Raw genomic sequence first — 22,447 nt, 5'->3', positions numbered from 1 at the left:
TCGTCATGTCGGCCGAGATGCGATGCCCGGGTACGACTTGTCGAGGATAACCTCCAGCGCCGCGTAGCTGGCACCGTTCACCAGCTTTAACCCCTGGTGGGTGTTGTGGTTCACGACGACCGGCATCCCCGGCACGAACATGAAGACGGCCGGCACCGGTATTGCGCTATCGTCGCCCTGGTTTAGGATCATGATGGCCTCCTCCTCCGTCGGCAAGCCCTCCTTCCATTTATGGCCGGATATGAAGATGCGTAACGTCGACCGGTGCTGGATCTGGAACGCCAAGCTGGCCTCCATGTTCAGGTTCCACCGGTTCCTGTTCAGCGGCGTCACCACGGTGATGCCTGATGCCCACGGGATCTGCCTACCCTCCTGGTAGCACCTGGTGTTGAGGAGGTCCAGATCCGTGCGGTCCTGCACACCCAGTCGGATTCGCTTTAACAGCCTCTGCAGCTCTGGGTCGTCGGCGGCGCGCACTTGCTCGTCCAGCATGACGACCGCCGTGAACCTCTTCCACAGCGCGTGCGCCTTGTCGTGCTGGTGCCGTTGCTCGGCCTTGAAAGAGTTGTCCATGTCCCACGAGACAACCGTGCTGGGGGAGGAGGATCGACCGCTCTTGGACCGGGCGGAATTGGTGGAAGTCTCCGCAGAAGAGGACGATGGGGATCCCCTCCAAAATCCCGGTGCGACCCGCGCAGCCGGCAGAGCTGCTCGTTGACTGCGTGTAGCGTCCGCGCCCCGAGCATGCTAACCTCGTCAACGACAAGCACGTCCTTCTCCTGCCAGTCCATCCGGGACTGCCCGTGGACGAACCGCTCCGCCTGGTTCGGCATTCGCACCCCGTCGAGATCCTTGCCCGTGTTTGCGACTGCCGCGAGATCTTTGGAGAACCCGCAGGCGGAGTGGATCGTGATGCCGTTGATCCGTGCTGCTGCAGTCCCTGACGTCGCCGTTATTATCAGGCGATTCGATTGATCCTTGGACGCGAAGAGCTCGACGAGCGCCTCGATAACTCGCGACTTGCCCGTTCCGCCCTCTCCACCGACGAATTGGCACAGCTGACGCACGTTGCCTTTTCCCTGCGCCGTATTAGGTCAAGCTGACGGCATATGATTAGGAAGGCGATCGCCTGCTTCTTGTTCAGCGTGAACCTCGCTACCAGGGCCTTACCCGCCTCGATAAAGGAGGTTGAGGTGCCAAGCCGGATCTCCATTCCCGCGCTGGCCTCCTCTACCGTTTCCTCGAGGTCCGCCGCCGTCATCTGGATATCGTCATCCCCGAACCCCGTGAGCACGCTGCGCACCGCCGCCCGACGATCAGTCACTGCTGCCGTGGGCACGCTTTGTATGCCCCGGATCATCTTCTCCCTCTCCCTGGATGCACAGGTTTGCTGCGACTTTATGGCCCTAACCTGACTCTGCGGCGGTATTCTGGCTCCGGAGAATGCCCGCCCGGGATGTTGATTCGTCTTGGGCCCCGTTCGGATAGTATTGCGGCCTGGAACTCGGAAGACGACGACAACGCCAATTGCTGGAAGCGGCTGAGCTCCTGCATCATCGCCGTGAGCTCTGGCGAGCCGGCCGTGATTTGGTTCGCCCCGATCGAGCTTCTGACAACGTCGATTAGACGCATCGTGTTTCCGGTACTGTCGGCCTGGTATACCGATCCAGGCTCGACACCCGCCTCCCAGTGCCATCCTCGTCCGGATGTACTGCCGTGGCGTCACGGTCCCCGGATGAGGCTGCCCACTGCTTGGCGTCCCGCTTTGCATCTTCGGCCGACCGTCGCAGCAACTGCACGTTATCGACGTAACATGATATCCTCGGGACCAGAGCTGCTCGTTCCCGCCTCCATATGCGGTCGATGCCACCGCTTTCTTCACCTAAGAAGGACTCCCACGGCACGAATAGCGCAAGATGCTGCACAGCCGCTCTTCGACGTGGAAATTAGCCTTCTCGACCCGACACCCTGGTCCGTCGACGACAAACGCACCTTCGGTAGCACGACCCTTCGTCGTCTTCGTCGAAATCCTTGCTCAAATACCCATCGAGGCAGACCATGGCCTGCTTGCCCGGTCGCCTGAGCACCTGCACCCAACGGCTCCCGGAGCCCAGCCGCTCTCGAGCGGGACCTCCCAGGCGGCGGGCCTCTTGTCCGTGTCGTTGCGCTTCAGCCTGACCAGCGAAATATAGTCGTAGAGACACAGCCCTCGAAGGACATCTCCCCGATGACGATATGCCTCGACGCGGCAAATCCTCTGGCCTGCTTCTTCGACGAGTATTGACTCGTCCACGGAACCATCTGCAGTGGATGCGCCGCTTTCCCGTCGAAGGTGCGGCCATTGTCGGAAGACGTGCCAGTAGAGCACCGAAACGTTCAGGAACGCCCAGGCACCGTTATTCGTCAGTTCAGTCGGGTATCCCAGAAGATCCGCAATAACCTCGACCTGCGATAACGGCCTCTCCGTAAACACGCGATTCGCCACCTTCATCAAGAATTGTCGTGTCCTGTTTTGTTTGCCATCGTCCCCGCCACCTTCGCCTCCACGAACCTCCGCGTCGTCGGCCATTTCCTCGCCTGCTCTGGGAGGCAAGAGATCCGCGGCCGCGGCGACGCGCTTCCACGTCGGGTCCTCTACCTTGGTCGCGTAATTCGTCACGTAATAGACGAGGGCCATGGTCTTGCGCTGTGTGGCGATGAAGGATATGTCATGGTTGTGGCGAAGCCCCACGGCAATCGCCTTGTTCCACCGATTCACCATGCTGTGCGACCTCCGAATCCGCAGCACGCCGTCTCCCGTGAAGGCCGTCTCGTCGACCAGTCCCCACGGCGCCTTGAAACGACATAAATCACTCTTGCGCCCCCCTTTGCCCAGCGAGTACTTGACGCAGGTCGGGCTATGGGTATGGATCTGCGTCGCGCCGGCACAGAAGTTCGCTTCCTCGTCGAACGAGGCTGAAAATTGCCGTTCATCGCCCAGCAACTGCGATATATCTGATGTTACCGATCGCTCTGCCTGGATTGCGCAGAAACCTTCCTGGTCCAGATCCTGTCTTGTTCGTCAGCTTTCTCGGGTTTGACTGAACGGAGGACACAGGCCAACACGCCGCCCCCCGCGCCATACCTCGGAAAAGACGCTGTCGACGTATCTGACAATGCGCTCTCGGTATGCCGCTTGATCCTCGCCGTGGATATCGACAAGCATTGAGCTTAGATGCGCATTTCCCTGCAGCCAGAGCAGTCCGTGAACATGAAGCGCCCCTCGCTCGTTGGTCTCCACGGCGCCGTAATAGTGGCTGATGCGCCCGAATACCGACTCCTCGCCCACTCTGACGTAATTTTCGAAGAACAACGTCATCTCTCGGTGGAAGAATTCGGCCGAGCTCAACGGGTCCGAGATGGCCAGCCGCGCACGTTTGAACGCCATGTCGAGGCTTCTCAGAAATGCCTCGGCCGCTTCAGGATCACGTGTGCGGTACGCCGCCAGTCTCAGCTTCACCGGGTTCGTGATGTCGTTCGGGTTGAGCGTGAACCAGATTGCAGGCACGCCACGACACAAGATGAGTGACTGGATCTTGCGTCGCATGCTCAGACGGAGTTCCCTCGACATGGGCTGCCGGTAGCCGTATAGCGAAAGGCATCTTAGAAGCTCCTTCACGCCATCATCGGTGGTCGTGCCCGAGCTCTCCAACTCCACCCTGGCCGCCGCCAACCTATCTGCGGTGAGCGACTGTACGATGCGCTCTACCTCGGGGAAATTCTTCCGCGTCACGCTGAGCATGCTGACACGACGATTCCTCGACCGCACGTCCATGTTGAAAAGGAGAAACGAGAAGATGGCATGCGTCGCGAATCGGCCACCATGGCGCCGCAGCACGATGCCGGCCCACGTCCGAAGGCTCATGTTCCGAGACGACAGGAGATCTCGCGCGGCCGTCTCTTCTCCGGCAGCCGTACCGCGCGGATTGACCGACCCCTCCGGCCCTAGGATGAATTCCTCCGCCAGCCGTGGTCCTCCAAATCCGAACGGCAATAGGGTGGGAAAGGTCTTGGCGAAGAACGAGGCGTCCAGCGAGTCGGCGAATTCTCTCCACGACCAACGTGAATGTACGGCTCACAGACATCCATACCGCCTCGACCTGCCCCGCCGACCTTATCCATGCCTCGGCCCCGGCCGGCCGTCCTCGGCCCCGTCGCCGCTCACGGCATTGCAAGCAAAGCGGAGCTTCTCCGCGTCCGACACGTCCGGCGGTCCGTCCAACGCAAACATGCCGGAAGAGGTTATCTCGTTGATCATTTTGGCCCCGTCTTCGGGCTCGGCATCATTAGTCCCATCCGCTCCATCCCCGTCGGATTCTCGACTCGGCCTGTCCGATACGTCTTGTCCCTGGTGGAGCCGAGCAAGGACTTCCTCGATCTCCGCCGAACTATCGCCGTCCATGGCCCGCTCTGCGGGCGGCACGACCTGTGCCGTTCGCGTCTTCTCCCACGCAGACGGCTCGTTCCGCTCCATGCGTCCGTACACCATCGACGGCACACCGTGCGATGGGGTTCCCCAACTATCCATTTCCGCCTTGTCGATCTCAATGTCGGCGTAATGGGGATTGTTCTTCTTCAACCAGACAAGCGCTCTCTCGACGACTTGACGCCTCACCGACAAGAGACCCGACAAGTCGCTCGGTGCTGGCTTCTCCGCGCCCTGCCACGAGACATGTATCTCGTCCATTGTTTGCAAGAGCGGGTGCGGGAGCACCTTTCTCGCCAGCTCCTGCACGTTGTTTGGGAACACCGTGATGTGGCCCTTGACGTGTCTCGGATACCTCACGGCCTGCCGCTGCCCGCCCGGAATGCTATACCTCGTCACAAAGCCGTAACACGAGTTCAGCGAGATGAGCTTCTCCTCGACCGGCGTCAGGCCATTAAGCTCGTCGGGAACATGTGCTCACAGCCGAGGCGACTGTGAAGGTGGACAGCCGGCGACAGGTTCCCGCGCCCCAAGCATCGAGCACACTCCACACAAATCGAGACGGACTCGTCCTGGGGAAAGCAGCTCCGGCACGCAAATGGCGACCGGCCGCCTTTTGAACGCTGCTTGACCTCCATTGGTCCCATGTGCTCTCCTCAACTCCCTCCTTGTGCGCTTGCGGTAGCTGTCATGCAGGTCATTATCGGCAAGGTGCTCACATCGTGGAACGCCCGATAGAACCTTCGCACCGTCGATACCTTCCTCTCGTGCGGTACTGGTGTGCACCAAGTTTGCTCGTTGGATAGTCTCTCCTTCGTAGCAAATTCCTCCTCGAGGTAACACAAGACACTGGCCAATTCCTCCGCCTGCAACTCCTTCTTCCTCTGCCCCGGATGGCCCCCCCGAATGCGTTTCGTCAGGGGCCGATCACGGTCGGGGTGGCGCGTCCTCTTTCGCTGCTCCACGGGCCGCGAAGGTCTCGCTGCCTCGTTTCGTCTCGGTCGATCCTGTTCTTCACCTGTGGTCTGCCGGGGTGGCCGCGCTGTCAACCGTCCGGGTGGCTGCCCACCCCCTGCTACATCTCCCCTCTCTTTGGGTTGGATTGGCCGAACCAGGGGCTCCCTGACGTTCCCAGACGGACGCCCGCCGGTCGTTGCCGGTCGGCCTTTTCTTCCCGGGTTGCTTAGGTGTGCCTCGGGCCCCTTCGGCCTCGTCTGCGCACCATCGTTTTGCTTTCCAGACGTGCCGTTCTGCATGCCCTCCTCGATCCCGACGAGTAATCCGGCCTCGTCCGAGGGCGGTCCGGCCGCGGTCTCCATCTCTTTGGGTCGGATGGGCCTTGGCGAATGCTGGCTCCCGTCTCCCAGCCGAAATCTCATCGTCGTTGTCGGTCTTCCTTCCCGGCGTTTTCTCCCCACACCAACTGTCCGCTCAACAAGGCCTTTCAGCCTCATCCGTACGCCACCGCTGGGTTGCCTAGGCCTAACGGTCTCAGGGCCACTTACACCCACGACGGACTGGCTCCCACTATCTAGGCCGTCGTCTCGCCCGACCAAGGCTTCTGGGGGACTTGGTGCTTGCAGACCAACGGTGGCCGCTGCGCTGCTCTCGTCACCCCCAATCCTCCTCCTCTTGGGCAAAATGTGCCGGTACGAGATCGAGTCGTTACCCTCGCACTGCAATACACCGCCGACGGGTGGCTCCAGGCTCCCTCCACACGGCTTCGTACCCAGCCCCGGCATCGCAGCGTCCGTGTCCATACTCACGGGCTCGTCACGCACGTTTATCGGTGCTAAACGCCGTGCTGGCCGCACCTTCGAAATGCCATCGTTCAGATCTGATGTTCCCCTTCGCCGCCGACCGCCTCGCCGACTGCCCCTGGGCGACGCTCCTTTGAGTGCTTCCGCTTGTTCTCCCCGGGAGACCTCCTCGGCCGGCGCCTGCTTGGCCTGGATAGGCCGAAACCTGGATACCACGTTCGCCTGTCTTTCATATTCCGGCACCCGCTTCAACCCTTCATCCATTGCACTCAATCTCGCCTCCGCGGTACCCCCCGTTGCAGCAACGGCCGCTGCTGCCGTCACTATCTCGCCTTCTCCCCCCACCGATTGAACCTTGCACCTAGGATTCTCCCCCATGATGATGCTGTCTTAACGCCGAAGATCTGCAAACGGACGATGGATCGCAAAGCTTTCGCCCGGAAGATTCTCCCAGGTTGTCTCGCTTTCTGGTAATGGTGCGCTCCGCCGTATCTGGCATTCTTCCTACCAGCGGTTTCCCAAAACCCTGTTGTCTTTATATCACCGAGGCAACGCGGTAATGCTTGTCTGAGAGGCCCCCTCCTCCCCTTTTCGGACGGCCTCGACCAGCCCATGCGTAGGAACTGACACCGCAACCCTATCCTGAGCGACCTTCAACCGCTCTGCCCCCGCTTCCTCCGATTCCATCGTCGCAAGTGCGCGTTTGAACAAACGTCGTATCAGACTTTCTTTTCTCCACTGTCCATGCTGCAGCAGGAAAGGGGTAACCCTGCCATTTGGCTCAGCTCACCCGGACGATAGCTTCCAACACCGTCATCCCCAGCTTTCCTCAATCCTAACAGCAACGTTCCCCAGACCGCCTCTTCGTGTCACTCATTCGTGGCGTTGAGCACCATGTGCACCATTCTTCTCCTCATCCTTGTCATGACAAGGTTGCTCGCCCCTCCCATCCTTTCCGTAATCCCTTCAAAATACAATAAGCTCGTTTACTCTCCGCTTCCTACTTTCCTGCTCCACGGTTGCAACAGTCGTTTGCGTGCGGGACAAAACACTGATCAACCCCACGTAGATGCAGTGATACACCATGTCTTCCTCTTCACCTCTGCCCCACCACACCTTCGAAGGCCGCTCGACAGCCAGAGAGGCGCTGGCGGTGAAATGTCCATGATGTTCTTCGTCCAGCCGGATTGCCCTCCAGATTCGCCCACCAAGACGAGCATCGCATCAGAGGCCTCAACGCCGAGACCATGGCCCACGTCTTCCTGCCTCCTCCGTCGTGGTTGCTCACTGCGGAATATGCGCTCTCCGATCGGATACCGACGACTCCGCGACATCCATCTTCTTCAGCCTCAATCTCTCAATTTACAATCAGCCAGTTGTCGCCTCCGAATGGACCGAAGAGTGGTTTTTCATGAATGGCCGCGTCCATCCCTACGCCCTTGCGTGGGAGGTCGAGCAACGAGACGGTCTTGAGTCTGGCGCCGGAGGCATCCTTCTCTACACTATGCCCGCCCTTATCATCCGCGACCAAGGCTACCAGCCGTAAGGACTACCAATTCCTCCGCGCACACCTCGAGCACTAAATTTAGCTGAAATGGGCCTCAAGCGTTCTTCCTAGGCTCTTTGCCTCCATGGACAGCTTCCCCGTATCCCGCCCATCGTTTCCTTCACCGGCCTCATCGTTGGCCCCGGCCACTCCTGCTACGACAGGACCTTCTGCCAGGTCTGGACGCCACCCAGCTGAGGTGCTGCGGCTTCCTCCAGCTTTCGACCTATATCACCCGGGATCCCTGACAAGATCCTCTCAGGGCTTCCACCCGTTTCAGGTCTTCGTCATCTTCCCCATCCGCGCCAACCCGTGGGCCATCCTTTGCAAGAAGATGGCCGAGAGGCGGGACTCTCAATTCCATACTAATATCTCCTTCACCTGCACGGGCAAGGTCGCTGGCCTCCTCGATCACCGCGTCATGGTCCACCAGCCGAGCTCCGACAGAGACTACATCTTCATCGTCGTCCCGGATTCTTGGACTTTTCTCGACAAGACCGCCACCACCGCAGCCGCGTCGGCCTTAGCCCTCACATCGCCACCGAAGCGGCAACCGTCCTCCGCTTCGGCGGCCTTCCAGGATGCCCGCGCTGCCTCTTTCTCTGTCGCTACACCTGGCGCCCTCCCGCCGAGTCCTCCGCCTTCGGCTTCGACTTCGGCTTCGGCCGATCCCGTTACACCGCTGCAGAAGCGTCCTTGTCCCGAGCCCGCCGACACGCCAACGAAGAAACCGCGCCTGTTGCAGCTGGCCTCAAAACCTTCCTCATCGGCCGCCACTGGAAGCTCTGCCACTCAATCGTTCTCTTTCCGCTGCCTCTTCTTCCTTCGAGCCGGAGACGATGAGACAGAGTCCTGCCTCGGGAACCGTCTTGGGACCCGCCGTTGATTCGATCGTTGCCTACACGTCAGACTCATCGGCCCGGCCGCTCAGAAACCGCCACCCAGGACAAAGGACAATGGAAACAGAGTAACTGCTTGATATAATAGTCTACCGATATAAGTTACAACATTCACAGAAAAGTGATTCAGTTCCATGCTTTATCTTGCTTCTTAGCAAATATCTACACCGAGCTGCAATCTTACAACACTCCGTCCACAACTTCGGATCTCGTCGTCATTCCTTCCAGACCTTCCTCTCTAGTGATCTTCTCTCGGCACGCATGCCTTTTGTGAACCTTCCAGTCCGCCTTTTGGTGTTCTTTCCGCAGTATGCCACTGCATGACATCTGCCGCAGCGACTCACGCCCGCGGTCGTCCCGCATACTTTGCACAACGTGACCTCCGTGCAACCAGTGCGTCCTAAGAACTCGTCACGTGTTTCGTGCTCTTGCCGCATTTCCCCCATCATCAGTTGCATTTCCTGTCTCATTTCCACCTCGCACTGCCCGCTTCCGCATAAAGATGTGACCCAAACTATAATGCGAGCTTCGTCCGCGTGCAGCAAAGATATTGGACTCTGTAGGATATCTGTCGCAAACCGCCCGCAGCATTCGCAGAAAGCCCCCGACGCGCTGCGACATGCTGATTCATGCTCCTTCATAAGAGGCATCATGGCCTGTGCAAATTGTTCCTTGTATTCAGCATCCTCTCGGCGCGGTTTGCGCCGGTGATGAGGCTCGGGCAATGCCGTGGCTGCGTATGAATTGCTTGGCACCGATTTGGCATTCGAATCGAACCGTGGACGTTGCCATAACTGACTTGGCCGTGATTTAGATGCTATGGGTGATAATGCGTAGGTAGGCACGTATGATGAGAAGGACGGGGAAAGCCCGTGGCTCGGGATCGGATTCTACTTGTCCGATCTATTGTATCGGCTCTTCCACCCATCCCTTCTCACCTTCGCCTTGCTTTTCTTGACACGTTGTGCTGCATGACACGTTGGCGCGCGCTCCCAAGGCCTCTACGTTTCGCCCCAGGGGTTGCCTCTCCTGTCGTCTTGAACGATTGCTTTTCGGTTGGCCTACAAGTTTGCCCCTTTTTCCCCCCCCTCTTTTGTGTCCTTTTTCATCCCGCTTTCCTGTTGGCCATAACGTACCCCACTGCGTCATGCAACGCACTAGGTCATGCAACAATTTTCAACACCTGACGCGTCTTCTTCAAATTGACGCGATATGGACCACAACACTCGTATTGCAGAGGCAATTATAGAACTGCAATCCCAAGATCGCCCTAAATATGCAGAGACCGCGAGGAGATACAATATCGACAAATCCACGCTGTGGCGCCGCTTCAAAGGCAAAACAGCCTCAAATCACGACGCGAACTCTTACTCGCGACAGAAACTCACCAGCGCGCAGGAGGAGATTCTTATTGGGCACGTCAATAAGCTGACCGACCGTGGTATCCCGCCTACCCCTCAGATGTTGAAGAATATCGCCGAGGAAATCTAGATCATCAGCGGAAGGCTGCTGATAATTCCAGGCATTTCCAAAACTTCTTCAATCTAGTAAGACTGCTTTTTATCGTCATTTCAAGGGGTATACTGCCGACAATACTCGGTCAAATGCCGTAAAGTCGCCATTTCTGACCGAATCCAACTAACTCCGCGAAAAGATCGAAAAGTACAACATCAGTCCCTCAAATGTTTATAATTTTGACGAGAAGGATTCCAAATTGGTCTCTCTCGCTCCACCAAGCGAGTTGTCCCCGAGAAGCCCTCAGGCGCGGAAAACTGGTCGGGCAAGCCAAGACGGGAACCGGGAGTTCATCACGCTGATCGCTGCCATATGTGCAGATTATTCGTACCTGCCACCGGCCCTCATTTACAAAGGGGAGTCAAAAGACTTCCAAGATACTTGGCTTGAGGATTTTGACCATTCCAGCGAAGTAGCCTTCTTCGCCAGTACGGAAAACGGCTGGAGCTGTGATGCACTGGGTTTACACTGGCTTCAGCGCATATTTGACTGCCATACGAAGCAAAAGGCTGGTCGTGCCTACCGTCTCTTAATTTTAGACGGTCACAATAGTCACATTAACCTGAAATTCATTGACTATGCCGATCGGAATCGAATTCTCATTGCTGTGTTGCCATCGCACTCAACTCATCGGCTTCAACCACTCGATGTTGGCCTGTTTTCCGCACTCTCCACCTATTATGCTCAAGGTTCCGACCAGCTGGTGTCACAGGTCCCGGGGCCGGCCGACCGGTCATCCGGTAATCGGATTACCGCCCCGCCCCATGCAAAACCATGTCGTTTTCGAAGGCCCGGCCCTGCGGGGCTGGCGTTTTCTTAGTCGGATTACCGCCATCGGACGGCAAAATCGAAGGTCCACGCCCGCGGGCCCTGCGCGAGACCTTCGATTTCGGTCTCGCTCACGCGCGTTGCGCTCCACCTCCCTCCTCCCACCTCCTCCTCCCCCTCCTCCATTGCCACCGTCGCGACGGCGACCGCCTGCACCATGTCGAACGCGATAGAGGATCCCCGGTCAGGGCGGCCATTGAGCACTACCTGTTAGATCTGGAGAACACCCAGCCGAAGAATACGAAGCGAAATTATCGTCCCAAGCAGGAAGAATGGAAGGCAAGCCCGCATGCGCGCCCTGCAATCTTCATGTAGATCCATGCATTGACCGCCTCACAGGAGTGGTGTCAAGCCAACTGGCCTGCGATCCCGGACGTTTGGCCGGCCTCGGTACCACAGGGCCAACAGCTACCGGGAGACCTGGTCGATGAAGGAAAGCTCTTGCTCTTCATGAAGGAGGTAGTGGCATCACGTCCTCCAAAGAAAGGAAAGAGGGTCGCCGATGAAAGAAAACGACACCTCGAGGCTCAGGAAGCCAAGAGGGCCGTGAAAAGACGCAGAGCACCATCAGGTAACAGATGTTGATCACGGGATGTGGTCGTCGGACTGAGCCAGCCCATCATACTAACACCCAGCTTCCCCCAGCAGATACCATCGTTGTAGGCGGCGGAGGTAGCGAATACGAGTCAGACTCCGACTTGGAGTTGTATGAGTCCACGCTCAAACTACAGTATAATACTGTACGGGGCTACGTCTCGGCCATACAGAAGCTTTACGACGAGCAGAAGAGCCGGGAGTCAATCCTGCGGCCCGGCCACAGGGAGTGGCACTGAAGGCGCTCAAACGCAGCATTCTTGCAACGACTTGGAGCCGGAAGAGGAAGGAATACATGGACAGGGAGTTGGAACTCTGAGAGATGTGTATGCGCCGGCGCAGATACCCGACCACACCAACGTGGCATGGTCCGAGAGAGAGATCGCCTGCGCCCTGAGGACGCAGGTGGACTTTCTGCTCGGGAACCACATGCTGCTGCGGTCCGGCAACCGCCTGCCGATGGAGTTGGCAGACTGCTTTCCCCTGGACTTACCCAACGAGGGCTTCAAGGCCCAGGGTATACCACAAAGGCGCTGGTTGTCGTGATGAACTGTGGGAAGACCAACCAGCACGGCCGCATGGAGTATGGATCTGCTTTGCGGCATCGAGATCCGCGATCTTGTCTCATCGGCGCCCTCGCGTTCTGGCTTTTCTGGCGCTGGCAGGTAGAAAAGGCGGAAAGGTTTCCGTCTTCCAAAGAAGCGAAGACTGGTATGAAACGAAGGTGCTCCGCCGATCGGCGAAGGAGCCTCAAGGTAAGCGTGATGGCATTCACCGGAATCCCATAACTCAGAGGTGCATCGACCCTTTCACTCACCGAATATACAGCTCCGTTGTCGGGCCAGACTGCCCGAGAATGGACGTCCAGGTTCTACAAGAAGGCCGGCATCAAGGTCTCCAAGGTCAGCCACGCGCCTAGAGTGGCGGCGACGCAAAACGCCGACATGGCCGGAGTGGATGAAGGCCAGGCATGTCATCTGCCCTAGGCAAGCCGCCAACCCCCTGGCCTGGGCTGACCCGAACTATACAGATCCGCCGAGCCGGTCGTTGGAATAACGGAGACCAAATGACCGGCTGCTATCTGACTTCCCTGCCTTTCGAATTCATGAGGGCCGTGGCCGACTTTGACCCTGAATGGTCGGGGTCTTATTTCGTGCCCCGGGCCACCGTGAGGCCGCCTGTGGTGCTACTCGTGCAGGTCTGGCCTCAACTCGACAAATGGAAAGAGGCCCACAGTAGCCCTTTCTCAGATCTCGGGGTGGAGCAGAACATGGCCGCCGGCGCCTTCTTGGAACTCCTGGAGTGGCTTCGAGAGGTGCTCCTGCAGGACGCTGTCTTCCTTCGCGAGTCCTACCCCGACCATCCTATCTTTCAGGATCCGGTCTTCTCTTGCCCCGAGTTTGAAGCGTTCGCCAGCAAAGTTCAAGACACATGCACACGGGACCACGAAGACAGCCATACCACGGTCATTCAAAAGCGATCCCGGTGGTTGCGGAGAAGCTGCGCACAGTACTGACTCAACAGGTCGCAGCCGAGCAGTTAGCTGAGCGAAGACATCTAGACCTTTGGGGCTTCTTACGAACTATGCACAAAGTTGGATGAGTTTGCGCAGGCCACCTACACCGTCACCTTCAGCCCCGGCCAAGGTGCTGCAGGTCAACATGCGGAGATCGCGGGAGCTCATCAACAGAGGCGCCGCGCTCCACGAGAGACGGTCCTCAGGTCGAGATAGGCCCTTCGCAAGCGGGCGGTCCGACATACGCTCCGCTCTCTCTAGAGCAGCAGCAGGGAATGGTGCAAGCGGGCCAGGCAAGCCCCAGGGAAGAGCGCATGGCGAGCCGCCTGGGCCGCGCGAACCTCCGAGCTTCAAGCTCCCCGTTCTGTCAAATCTGTACAGGAGCTGCTGCGTCTCTGGCGGCAGGGCTGGGGCGAAATGCCTTCTGTGGATTCTCTTGAGCGAGACTGGGGTGCTCGATGGCGGCCATCTGCAGAGAAGAATTACCTTTCCACGCGCAAGATCATCGTCGATGAGGTTCGGAGGCGGGCCCAGTCGGACGGCTTAACTGAAGATATCGTGGCGAGGCAAATGGACGAAGAACGTGGACCCAGCTCTTTGGATAAGTTGTTCAAGGCCATCCGAAAGGACAGGCAAGGCGAAAAAGGGACACAAACGTGCGTCGGGGCAATTCAACGTCGGTGGTAGCGAAAAGTCGATGGCGCAGTGATTTTGAACACCCGTCTGATAGAATGACGAGGACCTTGGCGGCGAAAGTGCCCCCAGGCCGTCAGGGGCTGCGTCGCTACAGTCAGCGGTAGTGGCCTGTAGACAGGGTATGCATCCGCTAAGCGCCGCTGTAGCTCCAGCGCGTCAAGGCTAGAAAATGCTTCAAATCACCGCAACCTCGCAACCGACAGGATGTAGGACCTTAGACAGGGTGCATTCTGATCGCACAAACGCAGGCTATCCAGTCGAACTGGTTTTGTCGTCGTCGGTCCCGGCTTTCGCGCTTTATGGCGCTCCGAAGATGACATCAACCCGGCAGAGGTGATGTCAAGGGCAAGCGGGTAATCGGCGGTAATCTGCGGGGTAATCCGCTGACCGCCCACCAAAGCCGGACCTGTGACATCCACTTGATGTCCATTGGATGGGGGTTAATTCGCCTTACCAAACGGAAATTTTGGCCACTCTTTCGTGATGCGTGGAACCAGGCATTTACGGCCAAAAATATCGAGGCTGGTTGGCGGGCCACAGGAATCCATCCACTGACCCCGGCAAAGTATTGTCCAAGATTAGCCACAGCAGTGATGTGACACCCCCACAAACTGCATCTGAGGAAAGGGCGATGAAGACTCCAGGCTCTCTTCGGGCTATTCGGCGCATTACCCGCCGTCTCCGCAAGGAAGGGCTGATGGACTCCCGAGTCACAGCGCTCTCCCGAGCATCAGAGAAACTGGCGACACAATATGAGCTCGTACAACACGAAAATCGAGATCTACAGGAAGCGCTCAAACTTGCACATAAAAAAGGGAAACGCAGAAAGGCCTTGGGCCTTTTCAATCCAGAAGAAATGGTGGCCAGCCGGTCTTTTTCAGTCCAGCCAAGGTGGAACTGGCGCGGCGACGTCAGACGGACAAGGCACAGGCCGACGAGCAGCGCAAGCAAGCCATTGAAGATCGTCGACTCCAGGTAGCCATATCACGTGAAGAAAAGGCTCGAGAATCCGCCGAGAAGAAAAAACAGCGGGCTGCAATGCGTCAGGCCTTGCGAGAGCAGCGTTCTCGAGAGAAGACAGAGCGTGCTGCGGAGCGCGAGGCAAAGCGAGCTGAGAAACGGGAGGCCGCAGCAAAATTAAAAGCAGAGAGGTCTGCACGCGAGGCTGAACGCCAGGCTATTCGGGAAGTCAAGTTTGAGGTAGCTGCTACGTCAAAGCCTGGTAAGAGGGCACAAAAGACATGGTAGCGGTGAGAAAAACGAGGGGCGTTGGAAGCGGGTTTGCGCGACGGGCATTCAACCACGCAACAACTCGGAGGAAGAAAGGGTAAAGATTGGTTCTGAAGCTTCAGTGGCTCGAGACCACAGTCCCGGAGCTTTAGGGGTAAAAGACATACCTCCCGTTCGACGGAAGCGCAGGGAAGTATGGAGGCCGGTTTCTCAGTCTCTCAGGTCTGGGCGGACCACAAGACCGCCTGCTCATATTTCCTAAGAAAACCATCATATAGATAGACTCTGTATGAAGTGTTTCACATAATTGTAATGTTTAATAGTATTTTAAATGGTTGTGTCGGTTGCAGGATTAATTTTCGCTCTGGCTTGCCGGTCGGGCAATTTGTTGCATGACGTGGTGCGTTGCATGACTCAGTGAGGTACGTTAACTGACGCATATGATGCGAAGAACACTAGAACAGCAAGTAGGCCACTCAAGGCCGAATTCTCTACGCCTTATTTTATCCCTCTTCCTCCATCACTTCTCATCTTCTCCTTGCTTTTATTCACACGTATTGCTGCATGACATGACTGACAGCTTGGCGCCCGATCTTCTTCGCCCCCAATCACCCGTCGCGCGATGCAAGCTACTGGGAAAGATTTTTTCCGTGCCAGTGATGCCGCAACCACCACAAAACCTTGAAACATCAAACAGACAGATAAATCCCCCTTTTCAGCCTCAAATTTCAACCACAAACTTTCGTTCCTCAAGGCTCTTTGCGCGAGCCCGAGGCGAGCCTTCTCCTGTTTCTATGCCGCGCTTTTTTGCCCCCCGAATCCGCGCCTCTGATTCGCTAGCTTTCTCGGCTTCCCGTTGGCTAGAAAAATTGCCTCTTTCGTCTTGAACGATTGCTTTTCGGTTGGCCTACAAGTTTGCCTTTTTCCCCTCTTTGTGTCCTTTTCATCCCGCTTTCCTGTTGGCCATAACGTACCCCACTGCGTCATGCAACGCACTAGGTCATGCAACAATTTTCAACACCTGACGCGTCTTCTTCAAATTGACGCGATATGGACCACAACACTCGTATTGCAGAGGCAATTATAGAACTGCAATCCCAAGATCGCCCTAAATATGCAGAGACCGCGAGGAGATACAATATCGACAAATCCACGCTGTGGCGCCGCTTCAAAGGCAAAACAGCCTCAAATCACGACGCGAACTCTTACTCGCGACAGAAACTCACCAGCGCGCAGGAGGAGATTCTTATTGGGCACGTCAATAAGCTGACCGACCGTGGTATCCCGCCTACCCTCAGATGTTGAAGAATATCGCCGAGAAATCTAGATCATCAGCGGAAGGCTGCTGATAATTCCAGGCATTTCCAAAACTTCTTCAATCTAGTAAGACTGCTTTTATCGTCATTTCAAGGGTATACTGCCGACAATACTCGGTCAAATGCCGTAAAGTCGCCATTTCTGACCGAATCCAACTAACTCCGCGAAAAGATCGAAAAGTACAACATCAGTCCTCAAATGTTTATAATTTTGACGAGAAGGGATTCCAAATTGGTCTCTCGCTCCACCAAGCGAGTTGTCCCCGAGAAGCCCTCAGGCGCGGAAAACTGGTCGGGGCAAGCCAAGACGGGAACCGGGAGTTCATCACGCTGATCGCTGCCATATGTGCAGATTATTCGTACCTGCCACCGGCCCTCATTTACAAAGGGGAGTCAAAAGACTTCCAAGATACTTGGCTTGAGGATTTTGACCATTCCAGCGAAGTAGCCTTCTTCGCCAGTACGGAAAACGGCTGGAGCTGTGATGCACTGGGTTTACACTGGCTTCAGCGCATATTTGACTGCCATACGAAGCAAAAGGCTGGTCGTGCCTACCGTCTCTTAATTTTAGACGGTCACAATAGTCACATTAACCTGAAATTCATTGACTATGCCGATCGGAATCGAATTCTCATTGCTGTGTTGCCATCGCACTCAACTCATCGGCTTCAACCACTCGATGTTGGCCTGTTTTCCGCACTCTCCACCTATTATGCTCAAGGTTCCGACCAGCTGATGTCCATTGGATGGGGTTAATTCGCCTTACCAAACGGAATTTTTGGCCACTCTTTCGTGATGCGTGGAACCAGGCATTTACGGCCAAAAATATCGAGGCTGGTTGGCGGGCCACAGGAATCCATCCACTCGACCCCGGCAAAGTATTGTCCAAATGTCATCGTGAACCGCAAACAGCGCCTAGGGCAGATCAAATAATGCGAGGAATCGGGCTACTTCGCTGCAGCCTCATGGAAATCAGCTCTGACAGCTTTGACAATGGCCACAGCGGCCTTGGCCCCAGCAACTTCTCCAATGACGATTGAAAGTGCTCCCCAGAGCCATGCATCGTATGATCTTGCTATCAATAGCACCTTCCACCTCTCAGACGATGTTATCGCAATAGCTGACGGGACTTTCACCCCGGAGGAAACCCCTGTTCTAGCAGCAACCGCAGAATCAATTACAAGCTTATCAGAAGCTTTGTACGCGTACACAACAGCAGCCAGCAACGACAGCCAGCCTTGGTCAACAACAAGAAAGGAGCTCCACGTCACAAGCACCCAGCTTAGTGCAACAGCAACAGCCGATACTCCTGACCTTGCTCCCGAGACCCGAATTCCGTATCAAACGCACGTTCAACGCACGCCAGAGCTCCCAGAGGTGTGCACTGACGACGGAATTCACATCTATGCGCAAAAGGCAGCTTCGTGACCAAGATCAAAGCCCTCGTTGAAAACACGCCAAACTATGGAAAGACTCGGGCACAGCTGAAGTCGAAGCAGGCCACGAGCTCACAGTTCCCTTATCAAGGATTGGCACACGCACAAGGTGGCTCAACGCCCCTATCCTCAGGGATTACGAGACAAACAGGTCATTGATGAAACCCATGACAAGCTCCACGCACAAGGACGCATGGAGTACGTGCACGGGCCAACCCCTTTTGCAGCCCCCGTCTTCGTTGTGTGGCGAACAGCCCGAGGAGAAACCAAGGGCAGGGTCGTCATCGATTTGCGAGCTCTTAATAAGGTCACCATGCCAGACAGCTATCCCTTGCCATTGCAAGAAGACATCATCCAAGAGCTTATGTACGGTTTCCCCCTGAAAGGGCCCCTTGAGGCTGTTGATCGCACAGCCAGCGCAGAGGCAGACGAATTGCCCTACATCAAGGAAGCCTTGCGTAAGCAGGCCAGCCTAGCTATGGACCTTGCAGCGATGAAGGCCAAGCGTTGGTACGATGCCAAACACCGACCTATCCATCTCAAGGCTGGAGACAAGGTATATCTCAAGCTTCATCAGGGATATCACCAGCCAGGCAGGCCGCCCAAGAAGTGGTCACAACAGCGGGAAGGCCCCTTTGTGATCAGAAGGATGGTTGGAGACCTGGCCTGTGAATTGGACCTTCCAGAGCAAAATCGGGTCCACCCAGTGATCTCAATACACCACCTCAAGCCAGCTCACGAAGGCTGCTTTGAGGAAGCTCACCCCGGACCAGTAGAAGCCACAAAGGACTTTACGGACCAGGAAGGCGAATTCTACGAAGTTGACAAGCTTCTTGACGTACGGGTCAGGAAGATTGGAAGAAACAGGAAGCCCGTCACGGAGTACTTGGTCCACTGGAAAGGATGGGGCAGCATGCATGATCAGTGGATCAGGAAGGAAGAGGAAGTGGACAAGCTGAAGAGAGGAAGAAAGAGAAGGGCCATCCCTAACCCAAATAGACGCTTCATGTGTCTCGCCGAAGCTTTGGCGGCCGGTGAGATTGTCCCCGAAATTGGGGGTCCAAAGAAAGCCGTTGTGGTGGATTGCGACTCGGAGGAGGAGGAGGTGGAGTCGGATACGGAGACAGCTCCGGTGATTGAGGTCAAGGTATCTGGGCCTCCCCAGCGCACCACGCGACTGGGTCGCGTCATAAAAAGACCAAGAACCTATTAGTGTGTTCAATTCTCGTTCAAATGATGTAGCCTTTACATTTTTATCTCCATAGTTCGCTGAAATATAAGCAGTTCAAAAATCCGATTTTTGGTGAGGTTTGTCTCATTTGGCGGAGCAAAAGGGGGGGGTGAGCAAAAGGGGGGTTAAGGATGGTAAAGCATTGTGTTGAGAAATGCAGGTCTCAGCGGTAAGTATTAAGGTTAAGGTTACGGGCCAGACGCTCATGGGCTCGGCCCGTTACAGGAAATCTCGACTTCCCTGGGGCGCAACTACGTATCCTGCAATACCCTCGTCTCTGTACCCCAAGTTTCTGACTGCATTCCCTATCTCTGCTGCATTAACGGTGTAAAAGTGATCCTTGCTTCCCGGACTGTAGGCGCGGTGGAGTGGCACCGTATCGTGGAAGCCAGCCCGAGGGTATATGTAGCCGGTGATGCCTTCATCGTGGTACCCAAGATTACGAATTGCATTGTCTCGCTCCGGTGCCGACGTGGTGTAGAAATGATCAGTCGCAGTAGGCGAGTACATCCGATAGAGGGCGACACTGTGGCCCACCTGCGATGAATAAATACGGCAAGCGACTCCCTCGCCATGATATCCGAGATGGTTAATGGCGTTCTCGTATTCATGGTAATTGGTGGTGTAGAAATGATCAGTGGCCCCAGGACTATAGGCCCTGAACAGTTTGACGAGGTCCCGTTGATTCTGTAGAGCGTGTCAGAGAATGGTTATATATATTTGTTTGGGGATATAGGAGAGTTATTTCGGGTTATCAGATAGGGGTGATTTAGTCCTACCAATGCAGATGGAGCAGCCAGTGCGATTGCACATAGCATTAGAATGACGGATAAAAGCCGCATACTGAAATAGAAATTGGTTGACGGTTGATGGTTTATGAACGATGTTTATCTCTGGGAAGTTCTCTGAGACGAAAAATCAGTCGAGTTGCTTTCTCATACCCCGAGGAGGTGGCTCATTATATATTGAACATTTTGAGGCCTAGGCATACGTTGGTACAGAAACCCTACTGACCTAGCGCCTCGTATGGTTGCACTCCCTCGTATGGTTGCACTCGTATGCACATCTGCAGCAATCCGAGGCGCTATTTGTTTAGCTGTCATCTATTATATATGTCTCAGTTACACTCGGGCACGGGGCTGACTGATCGTTGGCTTTGTTGCGGTGAGCGAGGTATTTCCCCTCTAGTTCGAAATGTCAAACGACATTCCGCCCCAGTCGAGGAGGTGTCCCGACCCACATGGGCACCGTTCTTGTGTATATAACTGGGACCTTCGTCCCCTTGACTTGGGCAGTGGTTAAGGCCAATAGACTCTCTATAACCGTCATATGCATGACACCTCTCATTTCCTTTTGACACGAAATACCACTTACACCATTTTCGTTGTTCTAGGTGCCTTGAGCAGAATGAAAAACTGACGAACAGCGTAACTACTCCGTATGTGTATATGAAATGTTACTGGTATTAATTTACCTCAAGTATTATCTAGTGTACGGAGTAGGCGGTGATTGCTATAACTTACGGGAAAAAACTTCTGGATTAATTCATAGTCAGACTTCGGCTGAATTAATACTTAACAATATATATTGATGGGCTGCGCCTGCGCCTATATCTATATCGATATGAGTAACCTTAACAATAAATATGCCCATATCAATCAATATGTATTGATTACTGAGATGTCTGGATGCATCAAGGGTGGGTTGCATTTTCCACGACGTAGCGTTGAATTCTTATCTGTGCTGATGAGGATTGAGGGCGCTGACGAGGGCATCTAGCTGAAGGAAACCATCAACGTCCAAGTGGGACGAATGCGAACTTTTGTCCAACACGATGCGACGTGCTACGATTATGATTGGCACCATTCGGTTGGTTGGCTAGACATGGAGGGGAATCTGCTGCAGGCGCAAGTCCTCGTTGAGGGGGACGTGCATCAGGTTCGCTGTTCCGGCTATCCTATTGGTTCCGTGGCACCTCAAAGGTAGGGAGGGGTATGGTCGCACATTAAGCAACCATGTAACCAATCGAGACTGTACAGATGCAACCCTCCAATGGATTCCGACCTTCAGCTCGAGTAACGGATATATTGGTGAGTCGCGCCACTATCATCCCCCTCACCACTTAGCCTGGTTCCCCTCACTTCCACGTTCCCTTGTCCCCCAAAGTCATGTCAGGTCTTTTTGGACAGGTCCCGGAGCACCTACTCCTGCGCGTAATGGCTGACGGCTTCTCGGAGAGATGCACTGGCATCGATACCGTCTCATACGAGACACCCTCGCTTGGCCGGGAATCGCGTCGTCGGCCATGCCTTGCAGAAGTGATGATCCAGGCAAGTCCATCGGAAGTCATACATGCAGGCTGCAGCCACTAGAGCTGCAAGAGCGGCACAGGCCTTGAACCTGTTGTCGTCTTTGTCGTCATCCTCTTCTTGGCTTCGTCACAGTAAAGCAACATAGCTCGCTTTGTAAAAGGCCAGTTCTGCCAGGGCTTTTCAACATTTTGCCATTTTATTTTCCACAGTTGCAACTCCTATAAAACCACATTTGTATTGATTCAACTTCCTCTGCGAATTTTAAACCCTGTTCCAAAATGAAGCTGTCAACCAACCTCCTTCTCGGCGCGCCTTGGTCGCGCCAATCCTTGCTGCCGCCACCGCGGACGCGGCGGACATTGCCGACCAAGATGTCTCTACTGCCGACGATGGCGCGGATTTGTTCGACGAGGCTAAACGGGTAAGACGGCGTCGTAGTCACTTCCTCAGAGGTGTTTACTGACTGCACGTCCCTCGTTTCTCCAGGTATGCCATGGAAGTTGCCGCACGTATCGATGCCGGTGCACCCACCCTGATCGGAGCTGCCGCCAACGCGTCTGCAGCCGCGACCACAGTAATGGCCGTCGGTGCAAGTGTCCTTAAAATACTTCGAACACCCGTTAAGTTGCCAATGCAAGGGGCTTAACGGCTGAATATCCAGCCCGAAGGGTGAACATCGTATACCTGCAATTCAACTTTCCTAGGGGGGGACCCCCTAGAACCCCCCTTTCGCCTGCAGCGGCCATCCAGCCGTTTAAACCGCTCCTTGACTGGCCCAATCTAACTATATACCCTATATCGAACCTCCCCCTTCCCTGTAGCTTATAGGAAGACGTCGTTTAGTCAAGGTAGAGTGGTGGATACGGTGCATCGCTCAGCTGTTGACCCTGACGCCGTTGTTGGTCAGCGAGGCGCATCTTCATCCCTGCCTTAGCCTTTGTAGTTAGCCGTAAACGCAGCACGTAGGGGAGACAGGCTTATAAACCTTCCGTCGGCGTGTGGTTATAGAGGCTCTGACGATCGAAAGGCGCCTCAAGGAGTAAGCCTTGCAGCGACGTAACCCGTGACACAGCAACATAGCTAATACCGGCCTGGAAGTCGCG

At 55.7% G+C, this 22,447-nt stretch overlaps 4 protein-coding genes across 4 annotated transcripts; 3 read left to right on the top strand and 1 right to left on the bottom strand.

Moving 5' to 3' along the window:
• Positions 1-3: 3 nt before the first annotated feature.
• HRG_08556 (PIF1-like helicase domain-containing protein) lies at positions 4-4,726 on the bottom strand (the record flags this gene model as incomplete). Its single annotated transcript, XM_044867027.1, has 9 exons — positions 4-592; positions 814-1,079; positions 1,130-1,295; positions 1,412-1,609; positions 1,663-1,932; positions 1,993-2,087; positions 2,132-3,049; positions 3,125-4,048; positions 4,205-4,726. The coding sequence occupies 9 exons, from the start codon at positions 4,724-4,726 to the stop codon at positions 4-6; spliced, it is 3,948 nt and encodes a 1,315-aa protein (XP_044717914.1).
• A 2,910-nt stretch (positions 4,727-7,636) lies between these two features.
• Positions 7,637-8,657, top strand: HRG_08555 (uncharacterized protein; the record flags this gene model as incomplete). The annotated part of the gene is made up of 2 exons (XM_044867026.1): positions 7,637-7,767; positions 7,832-8,657. 2 exons carry the CDS (start codon positions 7,637-7,639, stop codon positions 8,655-8,657), a joined length of 957 nt encoding a protein of 318 aa, XP_044717913.1.
• A 2,302-nt stretch (positions 8,658-10,959) lies between these two features.
• Positions 10,960-13,123, top strand: HRG_08554 (centromere DNA-binding protein complex CBF3 subunit; the record flags this gene model as incomplete). Its single annotated transcript, XM_044867025.1, has 7 exons — positions 10,960-11,292; positions 11,353-11,584; positions 11,662-11,753; positions 11,950-12,124; positions 12,273-12,362; positions 12,436-12,575; positions 12,638-13,123. The coding sequence occupies 7 exons, from the start codon at positions 10,960-10,962 to the stop codon at positions 13,121-13,123; spliced, it is 1,548 nt and encodes a 515-aa protein (XP_044717912.1).
• A 4,235-nt stretch (positions 13,124-17,358) lies between these two features.
• On the top strand, positions 17,359-19,014 carry HRG_08553 (chromo (CHRromatin organization MOdifier) domain-containing protein; the record flags this gene model as incomplete). Its single annotated transcript, XM_044867024.1, has 2 exons — positions 17,359-17,789; positions 17,865-19,014. The coding sequence occupies 2 exons, from the start codon at positions 17,359-17,361 to the stop codon at positions 19,012-19,014; spliced, it is 1,581 nt and encodes a 526-aa protein (XP_044717911.1).
• Between the last annotated feature and the right edge of the window lie 3,433 nt (positions 19,015-22,447).

The sequence above is a fragment of the Hirsutella rhossiliensis genome, assembly GCF_020360975.1.
Source record: "Hirsutella rhossiliensis strain HR02 chromosome Unknown scaffold00010, whole genome shotgun sequence".
Classification (NCBI taxonomy): domain Eukaryota; kingdom Fungi; phylum Ascomycota; class Sordariomycetes; order Hypocreales; family Ophiocordycipitaceae; genus Hirsutella; species Hirsutella rhossiliensis.
The sequence above is the reverse complement of the archived record's forward strand: the minus strand, read 5'-3'. Positions and strand labels throughout refer to the sequence as shown.